The following is a 14,812-nucleotide window of genomic DNA, read 5'->3' as shown; positions in this document are numbered from 1 at the left end:
GCATAAGCAATGGGTTGTTCAGAACCATCAGAAAAACAGTGCGCAAGGGCTGCACTGACCCCATATTGAGAGGCATCCATGGCAAGAACAAGATGTTGGCGAGATCGATAAGTAGCCAGGCACGGGGCCTGTTTCAGCATAGTCTTCAATTTCTGGAAAGCCGCATCGCATGACGCGGACCAGTGAAAAGGCATGTTTTTATGCAACAGGCGATGCAACGGCTGAGCCACCGAAGCAGCAGACGGTAAAAACTTGTGATAGTATGCTATTTTCCCCAAGAAGGCCTGCAGTTCCTTAACAGATGTAGGGCGAGGAAGGGCATCGATCGCAGCGACAGTTTGCTGAAGCGGACAAATACCATCCCAAGGGAGTTGAAACCCCAAGTACGTGATAGATGCCTGAAAAAATTTTGATTTCTGAAGATTACACTTAAGACCGGCAGTCTGTAAGACATGAGAAAGTGTGCGGAGATCCTGAAGATGTTCGTCAGTGGTGGAGCCAGTGACAACAATGTCGTCCTGGTAATTTATACACCCAGGGACAGTGAGCAATAATTGTTCCAAGAATCGCTGAAAGAGAGCAAGGGCGCTGGCAATCCCGAATGGCAATCGTTGGTATTGATAGAGGCCGAAAGGCGTGTTAAGGACCAGAAACTGCCGGGAAGCAGCGTTGAGAGGAAGTTGATGATAAGCTTCTGACAGGTCAAGTTTAGAAAAATACTGGCCTCCAGCAAGTTTAGCGAACAATTCTTCAGGTCGAGGCATAGGGTAAGTGTCAGTGAGGCATTGAGTATTTACAGTGGCTTTGAAATCACCACAGAGACGAATATCACCATCGAGCTTAGCAACAACGACAGGAGAGGACCACTCACTGGAAGTGACAGGAAGCAAGACCCCTGAAGCAGTGAGACGATCCAGCTCCCGTTTGACCTGATCACGAAGGGCCACAGGAATGGGCCGAACCCAAAAAAACTTAGGCCGAGCAGTGGGTTTGGGCGTGATATGAGCCTCAAAGTTGTTTGCATGGCCTAATCCAGGAGAAAAAAGGGACAAAAATGTCTTCGACAAGGAATCCAATTGAGCATAAGGAATAGCATCAGAGACGATATTGACAGAGTCATCTATGGAGAACCCAAAAACGCGAAAGGCATCGAAACCAAAAAGATTCTCCACCTTACTATGGTCGACCACAAGTATGGGAACAGTGCAAACTACAGATTTGTAAGCTACATCAGCATCAAATTGTCCCAAGAAGAAATCTTCTGTTTATTTTGAGTCCGTAATTGCCTAGTGACAGGTGACTGGATTGGAGAACCCAACTGAAGATACGTCTGAGAATTGATGATAGTGGCAGCAGAACTAGTATCCACCTGCGTACGAACATCTCGACCAAGTATTTGGACAATGACGAATAACTTCCCTGAAAGGGAAGAAGTACAATTGACAAACAACACAGAATCAGCACCATGTTCATGAACATCATGTATGCGGTCGGATTTGCAAACGGATGACACGACCCTTTTTTTTTTTTTTTTTTTTTTTTTGTGACACACGGTCCAACGTTGTGGACAATCTTCTGGTGAATGTTTCGTAAAACACCTTGGACATGAAGGAAGTTGCCGTGGGTTTTGCTGCAGTTTCTTAGAGGTTTGTTTACGGTTAGGCCGAGGCTGCGCTTGGGAGCATACTGCGGCCACATCGGCCGGCAGGGACACGCCACACGCTTCGTCAACACCGCACAGAGGTTGTATTTCCCCGACGTCGCCCCATGCCTCTATTTGCGCTCCAGTGGCGCGAGAAATTTCAAAAGACTGAGCGATGGATAGGACTTCATCTAGAGTTGGATTTGCCAACTGAAGGGCACGTTGCCTAACTTCTTTGTCGGGCGCCGATCGGATAATTGCATCCCGTACCATGGAATCAGCGTGGGATTCTGTGTGAACTTCAGTAACGAATTGACACTTTCTACTGAGGCCGTGAAGTTCAGCAGCCCAAGCGCGATAGAATTGATTTGGTTGTTTTTGGCAATGATAAAAGGCAACACGAGAGGCTACCACATGTGTTTGCTTTTGAAAATAGACGGACAGAAGGGAGCACATTTTGGCAAGGGACAAAGATTCAGGATCTTTCAGAGGAGCCAATTGCGACAAGAACCGATACATTTGAGGTGAAATCCACGAAAGGAACAGAGACTTACATGTTTGTTCGTCCGCAACATGAAATGCCAAGAAGTGCTGTCGAAGACGATTTTCGTAATCAGACCAGTCTTCCGCCGTATCGTTGTAAGGAGGAAAAGTAGGTATAGACAACGACAAGAGACGCCCCGCATTTGATGCCGCGACAAAATCACGAATCGCATTTGTGAGAAGCATTTGCTGTTCTATGAGACCTTGCAATAGTTGCTCTAAAGTAGCACCCACTATCATCCCACCTTCCTCATTCAGAAACAAATGGAGGAAGATATCCTTCTCCTCTCAGAATCATGAATGCTACAGTGCCACCTTTACTGTGAAGGAGCTTGACCATGCGATCTTTCACCCAATGGCCGAATGATGTTCACACTCAGATGTTGCAGCGCCTTTCTCTTGCAGGCAAGTACTTTCTCCTTTCATATGTGCAATCCCATTTGGGCAGATTGAACGTTTCCCAGATGTTGACGTGAAGCTACTGTCATACCCATACCTAAACCCAGTAAGTACAAATACCTTCCTTCTAGCTACCACCCCATTTCTCTCACCAGCTGTGTTTGCAAAGTGATGAAATGTATGATTCATGCCCGGTTGGTATGTGGCTTCAGTCTCAACAATCTACTAACCACTGCACAATGTGGATTTCATGCACGCTGTTCTGCAGTTGTCCATCTCATCACTTTGTCAAGCCTTGTCACGAATAGCTTCCTGCGGAAATACCAGACTGTGGACGTGTTTTTTGATTTGAAGAAAGCCTACGACACCTGCTGGAGGACTGGTATCCTCCATATTCTGTACACATGTGGCATCCGAGGCTGCTTTCCCCATTTTCATCATGGATTTTTGAAAGCCAAAGTTTTCAATGTATGTGTGGGTTTGGCCTTGTTGGACACCTGTATCCAGCAGAACAGTGTGCCTCAAGGCTCCATCCCGAGCGTCATCCTCTGCTATAGCCATTAATCCTATTACAGACTGTCTCCCACCAGATATCTCTGGCTCCCTTCCCGTTGATGACTTTGCGTCTATAGTAAGTCTTCATGGACTTGTTTTCTTGTGTGGCGTCTTCAGCAGTGTCCCCATCATCTTTATTCATGGAGCATCAACAATGGCTTTTGCTTTTCCACTGATGAAACTCTTTGTATGAATTTTTGACAGCGCAGTGGGTTTCTTCCACCTTCTTTACATCTTAGGCATGTTGCTCTTCCATTCGCTGAAACTACGAAATTCCTGGAGCTCATGCTTAATAGGAAACTTCCTTGGTCCTCCCATGTGTATTACCTGGCCACATGCTGTACCTGGTCCCTCAGTGTCCTACATGTCCTAAGCAGTACATCCTGGGGAGTGGGTTGGACCACGCTCCTGCGTTTATAATGATCCCTTGTCCGTTTGAAACTAGACTATGGATGTTTCGTTTGTTCATATACATTCCGTCCATCTTACGCCATATTAACACAATATGGAATACGTTTGGCCACTGGCGCCTTTTGCACTAGTCTCTATGTAGAACGTTTTGAACTACCACTGTTGTACCAGTGTGGTGTTCTCCTCAGTATGTACGCATACTGTTTGTCTGCCGTGTGCAGCCACACATCCTATACGCCCTTGTTTGATGACTCCCTTGACCGCCAGTATGGGGCGCACCCTTCTCTATTGCCTTATAACCCTTTGATTACTATTGTAATTTAGTATGCTTTTCCCTAAATAACAGAAAAACCTATCTCTATGTTCTCACATATACTATACCCCCAACAGAACAAATATTCCTGTTATGGAAAAAGCCACGTATAACCCTCTTACTAAATTTTAGTTTAGTTTCCAAATAAAGTACACTATGGGAGGATGGTCCTGTTAATAGGAAAAGCTAATCAATAGAGTTACCCTTGACTGTGTCTAGTGGATAAGTAAATCAGACTATTCAATTCTTTTCCTAGACTTTTACCCAGTGGTTAAATAGAAATGCAATATGAATAATATTATACTGAAGCTAGGACAACTCAGTTCCAAGTTCAATTAGTGGTTTAAAACATGTACTAATAGTCGCCAGCCTATCCAGGCAACGAAACAGTGAAGTATTGGAAAAGCAGAAGTATGAATTTTATCTACTTTCTTCCTTCTGTTTAATTAGGTTCTTCAAATTAATATTACTCCGTGTAAACAATGTTGGTGCAACTATTAAACCCTCATACATTATGTTTTTAAAAGAGAAAAAGCCCAGTAGATAACTTCAGGGAAGCTAAAAAAAATTGGCCAGGGGGGACATACAGAAAAGCATTTTCTATAATAAACAACTCAAATACTAAAACAACTTAAATGGTATGGACACATGAGACGAATGGAACAGGAAAGGCTACCAAAATGCATAATCGACTGGGTACCAATTGGAAGAAGAAAAAGGGGACGACCACCTGATACATGGATACAGGGAGTTCAGTCAGCAATGAGGAAGAACAACATTCCTGAAGATTTATGGACAAATAGAGAAGAGTGGAGAACAATAATTAGTGACTTACTGTAATCTAGAATAGGTGCTGGAAAAATGTACTCACATTGTAAATCCAGAATAAAAAAAATAAAAAAAATAAAAAAAAAATACTAAAATACTTAGATACTAAAGCACATACACTTTTGTACTGATCATTTCACTTCAAGAAAACATCTTTCTCACTGGAATTTACTTTCAAAAGCTATTGTTCTTTGAACTAATTCTGTATAGTCATTTACCAGAGTCTAGTAACTTGGCTAGTCTGATTGAATTTTACGTAAGCACACTTTACTATAGCACTTTGCAGTTGTTATGAAAACACGAAAAACAATTGAAATGGTGCCTCTTTATATTAACTTGGCACTTCATAAGTCTGTAAAATAGGATACTCAGATTCATCAAACATTAGGAAGGAACCCTATATAGGTGTATGATTAGGATGAAATAACAGGGTGAACCACTTTCTTTAAAGTTCAAGCATGATTATTAAAGCAGTTCAAATTAATGGTTGACACTGTACAAAAGTAAATTTACTATAAAAAAGTCTTATGTGATGGCTGTAGGCTTGGATGTGGCGAACAGTCACAGTACGGCCTGCAAGTCTTTTTCTCTTCTTGGTCTCGGTCTATCTGCATACAGTAGCCGAACAACTCGCAGCTATGCCGTAATGCATTTGAAGTCTCCATCCGAGGCATTTTGTGTGAATTTGCTGGCAAAGCTTCTCCTTCTCCACAAAGGTGTTGCCTCAATCACTGCTGCCTACAGACTGTGACTTACTTCCCGCGCTTGCTGTAGGTAGTGCGCCAGTTTACCCTTGCCACCTTTTCCACTCACCAGAGCCACTTTCGTTTTAAACAAATTTTATTTCTTATATTGTTGCTAAGCATGACCACGTCTTAAATTGTCAAATTTACATTTACATGAACAATTTATACACACAAATATTTTTAAATACAAAAGGTCATCAGAAAATTATTTAACATAATAAACAATTTACATAGTATTTTACATACGTTACTCACATGCAATGCAAAGAACTTCAATCTCCAGTATAGTACACTTTACTTTACTTGTATGGAAAATATAGTAACAATATGCAAAAATTTTAAACAAAAAAAAATTAAAAATTTAAATGAACCATAAACAAATATTGTTATAACCTCTCAGAGTTCACTTTCAGCTACTGCTCTGGCAGCTTCACTTTAGCTACTTCGCACATTCCCGATAGGTGTGAACCCTTTATCACGTCGGCTTTGTGCAGTGGCCTGTTTGCATCTTGATCTTCCTTCACTTCTCAATGACACCTCTCCGAATTCGACGTACCACTGTAAGTTTCTCGACCTTTGCACGCAACTTAGTAATAGAACCTTCGTGTACACTGATAGCTCTGACTGACTATAGTGTCGGATGTGCCTTCGACATTGGCACCAACCTTTTTTGTTACTGGCTTCCAGCACACTGCTTGATTTCTACAACAGAGCTCTTTGCCATCTATCGAGCCACCCAGTACATCTGGCGACACAGGCTTTTTCAGTGTGTCATGTGCTCTGATTCTCTCAGTGTCCTTCAGAGCCTCTCTGTTCTGTACACAGTCCATCCCTTAGTACAATGGGTCCAAAGAAATTTCTCTTTGCTCACCGTTGATGGAGCCACTGCGATGTTCGTATAGATTCCTGGTCACTTTGGTCTGACGGGAAATGAGGCTGCTGATGCTGCTGCCAAGGTTGCAGTCCTCCTACCTTGGCCTGCTAGATTTTCCATTCCTTTGGATGATCTCCATGTTGCCGTCTGTCGGCAGATGGTGTTACTTTGGCATCACCAAAGGTTTTCTCTTCACAGGAAGTTTTCTCTTCATGGGAACTAGCTCCGGGGAATGAAACCTCCCCCCAGTGACTTGGCCAACATTCTCTCAGCCCTCTTGTTGCGAGTGGATCGTTTTAGCTATGTTGTGTTTTGGGCACTGTCTTTTTAGCCATCGCCATTTGTTAAGTGGTGATCCCCCAGCACATTGTGCTCATTGTCATCAGCCTTTGATGGTTTGGCATTTCCTGATTCAATGCCCTTTTTTTAACCACTTATATTCCACTCTATGTTTGCTGTCTGAGTTATCAGTCATTTTAGCAATCAACATGCAGGCTGTTGATTGTGTTTTATTTTTTATCCATCATAGCGATATGGCAAAGGACATGTAATCTTTAGTTAGTTACCTCTGTCGTCTCTGTGGTGTATTTTGTGGACCTTTTTCCAAGGGAAAGTCCTTGTTTTTAGCTCTTCTCTTCCATTGGTTGGGCTTAATATATAGTCGCTTTTAACTTGTTTTACTTATTGGTGTTCTAAGGTTATGATATGAGCACTCATGAATATATAGTCACTTTTAACTTGTTTTACTTATTGGTGTTCTAAGGTTATGACATGAGCACTCATGACCTCAGTTATTTTTAGGTCCTAAAACAAAACACCCAACAAAGAAGAGCTTAACTTTCAGACCTGCCACCCAGTGCATACCAAGAAGTCCATTCAATACAGCCTAGTCACCCGGGACTTTTACTTCCATAGTAATGAGCAGTCCCTCTCTAAATATACCAAGAACCTCACTGAGGCCTTCACAGACCATAATTACACCTCCCAATCTTGTACAGAAACAATTTCCTGTGTCTAATCCCTCCGGGTCACCCACCACCTCCCAATGTCCCACTGTCAGGCCACAGAGGAGCATTCCCATTGGACTCATTACCACCCAGGACTGGAGCAATTGATGCACATTCTCTGCCAGGGCTTTGACAACCTCTCTTTGTGCTCTGGAATGAAGAGCACTCTACCCACTATCCTTCCTGCCCCTCCAACTGTGGTATTCTGCCACCCACCGATCCGAGAGAATATCCTTGTCCATCTCTATGTAGTCTCTGCTCCCAACCCCTTTCCTCATGGCTCATATCCCTGTAATAGACTTAATTGCAGGACCTGTCCCATACATCCTTCCACCACCATGTATTCCAGTCTGGTCTCAAGTGTCACCTATCCCAACAAAGGCAGGACTACCTGTGAAACCAGTCATGTAATCTGTAAGCTAAAATGCAGCCATTGTCCTGCATTCTATATGGACGTGACAACTAACAAGCTGTCTGTCCACATGAATGGCCATCAACAAACTGTGACCAAGAAACAGCTGGACCACCCAGTTGTTGAGCATGCTGTGCAACATAACGTTCTTCATTTCAGTGACTGCTTCATAGCCTGTGCCATCTGGATCCTTCCTATGAACACCAGCTTCTCTGAATTACACTGTTGTGAACTCTTCCTGAAATATATCTTACATTCTTGTAAGCTTTTGCCCTCAGCCTTTGTTAATCAGTGTCCATCACCCACCAATCCCCTTCCCTGTTCCCACTGTAGCGCTACACAGCCTTCTATTTCACCAATGCACCCACAATCTTTTTACTTCTCTTCTCTTCCACTGCCCCACTGCCCTCCACCTAACCTCCCGACTGCACGTAGCAGCCTTACCCTCTCTTCACCTCGTCCCTGTATGCTCCCACAAGCAGTACTTTATCTTCCCCACCTCACTGTGCTATCCATCCCCCTCTCCAACCCAGTCTCCTCTGCAACCCCACTGACCAGATTGCTTGTCGCATCAAGCACTGTTGCTTGCAGTCTGGTCTCTCTCTCTCTCTCTCTCTCTCTCTCTCTCTGTGTGTGTGTGTGTGTGTGTGTGTGTGTGTGTGTGTGTGTGTGTGTGTGTGTGTAGTCTAATTCAGAAGATCTTTTGCCAAAAGCTTATTGTTTAGCAGTCTTTTTGTCATGTCTGTATGCTACTAACCATTTCCACAATATGGTAAGTAGCAATGATCGTTGTCACAATATTGTCATTATTCAATCCTGGATTTCCCATTCTTTGATTTTATATTAAATTTAAAACTGACATCTATCAAAATTATACACATCGCCGTCTAGTCAGCTTTGTATGTGGTTTACCTTGAAACTTTCTGTTGCCTTTTCGTTAGTTTCTTTAACTGTTCTCTGTGATACCACTTCGTTGTGATGAGGTTAGTTACTTACTGTGTACCTAGTAGTACCTAATGGTCAGAGAGACGACTCACTACTGGATAAATATTTATATCCTCGATTAATGGCGACTTACAAATATGTTTTGTGTTAGTGTACTGCTTCCTTATTTAATTCTGATGGGAAAATTAACAATAGAAGTCAGATTTTATTAAATATTTCAGTTTCAGGAAACTCAAAGGATATCATTGCCATGTTTGGCTTGTTACCAAGTTGTCACCCCCCTGCAGACTTGATCTGGTAGTAGTGATCTAGTTTGATATTCGAATGGATTTTGACTTACTACCACGTCATCATCAGATGCAACTGGGAGCAGGATGGGTGATGTCCACATGTAGGAGTGATCCGTGAGTATCAGACTGCACTCGTACGGTAGCAGATAGCGTGAACAGGCAGCCATCATCTCTACTGCTTGTAGCTGCATCTTATCATGACTTGTTAATAAGCCAAAATTGGTTGGTTGGTTGGTTTGTGGGAATGAAGAGATCAGACTGCTAGGGCCATCGGTCCCACCAAAATTGGTAATGATACCATTTGAGTGACCTGAAGCTTAAGTATATAATAAAACATTTTACAAGATGCTTATGACAGCTGTGCCATTTTAGTAGTGGCTAAGTTGCTGAATTTGAATTTTGAAGTATGTTGATTATAGTAATTATGATGATGAAGAAGAACATGGGGAGTGGTGCACTAACACAAACTATGACTGCTTCTATAGAAGGAAAGTCAATGAGGTTGTAGTTATTACTTCTATTTGATACATTTTTTACATCGTATTCCTTGGATTCAATTATATATAAACTGTGTGAGTTTATCCTGTTTTGTGCTGCTGCATCATTATGGTGTGTAACTTGGTTCTAGGAAAAAAGATATGCAATAGACAGTGTGGAACGGAGCCAACTGCAGAAGTGCTTGGATACGCTGCAACACTCCATTAAGGTGACTTCGCTTCAAGGCATGGTGGAACGTCTAGAGAGTGTCTCACGACAGTTGGGGTATGTGTTGCAGCTTGAGCCCTGAGAATTGTTTGACCATTCCATAAAATTTGAATAGAATAATGTGCATATCATGTACATTATGTGTGTTGAGAATAAAAGTTGAGTAGTGCTACAGTCTTTGATATAAATCATATCAGTTTGTGATATGAGGATGTTTCTAAGTTTCCTTTATTTATGAATATGAACTTCCTGCGCTTATTCTTCTCTGTGCTGATTAAACACCTGTGTGACACTATTAATAAGTATGAAAGATCTGATAGGATTCAAATATTTAGGAGTAAAGGAGACCACTGACTGAACATCAGAGACATTAAGTCATTGAAAGGCACACTTAAAATAGAACTAAAACTTTGCTAGAGTCACTTGGTTGAAGTAGTGTGTTGCACAGTATATTTAGGACTGATGAGTGATACATTAAATAAGTGGGACATGCATGTTTAGCATGGGGATTTTCTGCACACACATGTTGATTGATTGTTAAGGGAGATGGTGTTGCTACTATATGGGGCGACACTGGTGGCAGCTCGCCCTTGGCTACACTTGCTGTTTTTAATGTTTCCTCCATACGGCAGATCCGTACCTTGGAGTTACATTGGCCTTCATGGAAGAAGATGCCCATAGCAATGCATAAGAAAGTCACAGGACAAAAAAGAGGTTCGAGGGTAGGGCTGCTGTAACTTGGTTTAATGTAAATATTGTTGAAATATACTTTTCAAGAGACAGAGAATTGTTGGAAGTGTTTTCTGGGTGTATAGTGATGTTCTTACATGTGTGTGGCTTACAAAAGAAGAAAGTTGTCGTATTTAGTACTGTGTATAGAAGTAGTCTGTTGGTGAAGTTTCAGTACTCAGTAACCAACAAAAGAGAAGACATGGTCAGTGGTACACTATGTCATCAAAAGTATCTGGACACCTGGCTGAAAATGACTTAAAAGTTTGTGGCACCCTCCCTCGGTAATGCTGGAATTCAGCCTTGATGACAGCTTCCACTGTCACAAGCATATGTTTAGTCAATTGCCGGAAGGTTTCATGGGGAAAGGCGGCCCATTCTTCACGGAGTGCTGCAGGAGAGGTATCGATATTGGTCGGTGAGGCCTGGCACGAAGTCGGCGTTCCAAAACGTCCCAGATGTGTTCTATAGGATTCAGGTAAGGACTCTGTGCAGGCCAGTCCATTACAGTGATGTTATTGTTGTGTAACAACTCTGCCACAGGCTGTGGATTATGAACAGGTGCTTGATCGCATTGAAAGATGCAATCATCATCCCCTAATTGCTCTTCAACAGTGGGAAGCAAGAAGGTGCATAAAACATCAATGTAGGTCCGTGCTGTGATAGTGCCTTGCAAAACAACAAGGGATGCAAGCTCCCTCCATGAAAAAAACGACCACACCATAACACTGCTGCCTCCGAATTTTACTGTTGGCACTACATATGCTGGCGTATGGCATTCATCTGGCATTTGCCATTGCATCCCTGCCATCGCATCGCCGTGATTGGTCACACCACACAAATGTTTTACCACTGTTCAGTCGCCCAATGTTTACATTCCTTACACCCAGCGAGGCGTCATTTGGCATTTACTGGCGTGATGTGTGGCTTCTGAGCAGCCACTCGACCATGAAATCCAAGTTTTCTCACCTCCAACCTAGCTATCATAGTACTTGCAGTGGATCCTGATACAGTTTGGAATTCCTGTGTGATGGTCTGGATCGATGTCTGTCTATTACACATTAAGACCCTCTTCAACTGTTGGCGGTCGCTGTCAGTCAACAGATGAGGTCAGCCTATATGCTTTTGTGCTGTACATGTCCCTTCTTGTTTCCACTTCCCTATCACATCAGAAAGAGTGGACCTGGAGTTGTTTAGGAGTGTGGAAATCTCTCGTACAGACGTATGACACAAGTGACACCCAATTACCTGACTACGTTTGAAGTCCGTGATTTCCACGGAGCACCCCATTCTGCTCTCTCACAATGTGTAATGGCTACTGAGGTCACTATATGGAGAACCTGCCAGTAGGTGGCAGCACAATGCACCTAATATGAAAAACATATGTTTTTGGGGGTGACTGCATACTTTTGGTCACATAGTGTATGAGGCATACACAGCATAGGTGGATACCGACTTGGCAACTTGGTGGGAAGGTGGGGGAGGAGGGGGGAGAAAGAGAGAGAGAGAGAGAGAGAGAGAGAGAGAGAGAGAGAGAGAGAAGCAACCTACCCTCCAGCTAACATATTGTATTACACAGCGAAAACTGTCACATAGAGGCTCAGGAAGTGAGAGTGAAAACAGTGTGTGCGTGTGTGTGCACACTCCAGACCATTAAAGGATGTATTCTGATGGGTGGCAAAGTTTACATTCTCTTTTGAGTGTGTGCCTCTCAAATACTGCTGCTTAGCTTTTTAAAATTTGACCTTTCCTCTTTTTGTGAATGTCAGCGCACAGAAAGATGTTTACAGTTGTGAGATCAATAAATATATGCATAACAAACAGGAGCTGCATCACCCTTAATGCAAAACTGCTCAAAACGGCCAGTATGTGTCATAATGTCTGCTGTAACATTCTTCAATAAATTTAAAGTAAAATTATGGTGAGTTTACTATCAGTAGTATACAGCCTAGTTACACCATTTTATAATACTGTTTCTAAATGTTTACGTATGTATGATTAAACAATTGCTGCAAACTGGTATGTTTGTTTTCCAAGTAAGTTCTGTAATGCTATTTTCCCTAGTACAGTTTCTTAAAATATCGCTTCTTGTTCTTCAAAGCTTTGGTAATCATAAACTGCTCTTTCCAAGAGTCAAAGGGTCATACCATTTGTACTGAACAGCACTAAAACCACTTTGTAGCTTATTTTTAAGGAGATAATTCTCTCTGATTTTATTAGCATTGTGAAAATAAATGGATTTCAACATGGAAATCACTAAGCTGGAGTTTACTTCCTGTTTCCTTTATAACCAACAGTGCTGTCAACTACCCAGTATGCCATTTACATGGGAACCAATTTCATCATTATTACTGAAAATAGATTTTCTTTTTTAATTTTGTACATGTGGGGCAAAATGTGTAAAACACACTGAGTTTTCATTATGCTTATCAATTGACTCACAAGTACAGTGCCTCGACAAAATAGTGACAAAGCAAGAAAAGAATTTTCATGTGTTGGAATATGCGAGAGGTTTTTCATTTACAACGGTATAGCATGCCGTCAAGGATTCGTGGAAAAGAACTGCCATGTAAACAGAGTATTGTGCATTAGTATCAAAAATTAGAGACAGTAGTTGTCGCTGCAAACAAAAAAGTACTGGTTGACTAAGTGTTCCAGATGCAACCATGGAGAGGGTGATATACAGTCTATAAAAATCAATGGTCCTGTGTAACCCATGAATGTGGAATACCATCTTTGTGGAAGATTTTTTGATAGAGGTTACATGTCAAACAGTACTGTCTGCACTCGTGGAACAGTTAGAACTGGAAGATTATGGCCGATGCCTTCAACTTCGCATCACATTGCAACAAGCACTTGAGACTGATAGTCAACAGTGCAGCAACCTTCCATTTATGTGGAAAGGCCAATTGTCACAGTGTGAGAGCACAGAGCACTCAAAATCCTCATGAAATTGTGTCGCACGAATGAGATTGTCCAAAAGTAAATGCTTTACGTACAGCGTCGCGTATGAAGCTGTGTGAGCTGTTTTCCTTCTTTGAGAAGGCTGTAACATGTACCTCCTACCTTGAGATGGTATAGTTGTTGTTGTCTGACTGCTGATTCCAAGAATTTCATATCCCAACAAGGTGGGATCTTCTTATTGGAGCATTGATAATTTTTACTATCTAAATGACAAACTTATGTATTGCTGGATTGGGCATAGTGGTGAAGATAATGGAGCCCTGTTCCCTTTTGCTCCTCCCCCACCCCCCTCCCCCCTCCCCCCTCCTCCAGCCCCTTGACATACAACTTTTGAATTTTTCTTTGGGGTTACATTAAGGACTGTGTTTATGAAATTCCACTGCAGAGCACACTGTAAGAGCTCAGTGAACACGTCAATGCTGCTGTAATGACCATTGACATACATGTACGTCGGTACATAAGATATGGAATGAACTTGATTACCGCTTGGTGGACATTTGTGACAAATGGTGCTTATTGAACATATGGGGTACAAACTTTATGAGTTTATAATACTATTCGTTTATCAGTCATATTTTTAATGTAAGAATGAAAATAATCAAGTTTAGTGATATTTTGGAAAATATAGAGCTTCAAAATAGAGTCTCTGATGGGCCTGTATTGTACTCGCTTGCATCCGAAGTGAAATATATTTCATGGATCTTAATAGTGGCCGAAAATGCATTTGCATGTTTACTGCACATAGGACTTCAATATGAAACTAAAAATTCAGCTGTGGAATAAAAGGTGTCAAACAAATAGCTCTGTAATTTCTATTAGGTTTGGTGGATTTATGTATTGTTTTGCAGGCAGTCAGAGTGTCTTGTGGCAGTAAATTCACTAATTTCTGAAATGTGATATTTGAATGCCATGGGAGCCACTAGCTTTAAATGAAGAGTGGATTGAGTTTTCTCTTCAGATGAGTTCTTTTACTGAAGATAGTAGGTACCATTCTTATTTCATTGGAGAATGAATCTTTCACTCCAATCCAAGCATGTGCTACATAATCAGTGACCTCATCATCAACAGGATGTTTAAACTATTTTTCCTTCCTTCTCACTATATTAGACAAGAGGCATAATCTGTGTTTAGTTGAATATGGTGCCAGTTTTAAAATTTTGTGTATTATGGAGGGCCCTCCCTAAATTAGGAGCAGATTTCAGTGTGTTACAGTGTCCTGGAAGAACATTGACAAGTACTAAACTGATAAATGAGGGGTCCAGTGGAAAAGGGGCACATGCCACCAGAGTATGTTATCAGAAAATGGGCATTAAGGAAATATGATTTTGTATAGCAATGTGAACTCCTGCTGTGATAACCAACAGTTGTTACAGCAACTAGGTGGTGTTTTGCGAATACTATTAAATATTAGACCACTGTATCACAATTTAAAGTACAGAAAATGAAATC

General features: G+C 41.7%; 1 protein-coding gene across 1 annotated transcript in view; it reads left to right on the top strand.

Moving 5' to 3' along the window:
- LOC126473346 (mediator of RNA polymerase II transcription subunit 1) overlaps nucleotides 1-14,812 on the top strand; it is a 221,400-nt gene that overhangs the window by 21,614 nt on the left and 184,974 nt on the right. Inside the window, exon 3 of the mRNA XM_050100343.1 lies at nucleotides 9,594-9,727. Coding sequence (XP_049956300.1) covers nucleotides 9,594-9,727 — 134 coding nt within the window. The remainder of the gene's footprint in view (nucleotides 1-9,593; nucleotides 9,728-14,812) is intronic.

The sequence above is a fragment of the Schistocerca serialis genome, chromosome 4, assembly GCF_023864345.2.
Source record: "Schistocerca serialis cubense isolate TAMUIC-IGC-003099 chromosome 4, iqSchSeri2.2, whole genome shotgun sequence".
Classification (NCBI taxonomy): domain Eukaryota; kingdom Metazoa; phylum Arthropoda; class Insecta; order Orthoptera; family Acrididae; genus Schistocerca; species Schistocerca serialis.
This window is presented reverse-complemented; position numbering and strand designations above follow the sequence as displayed.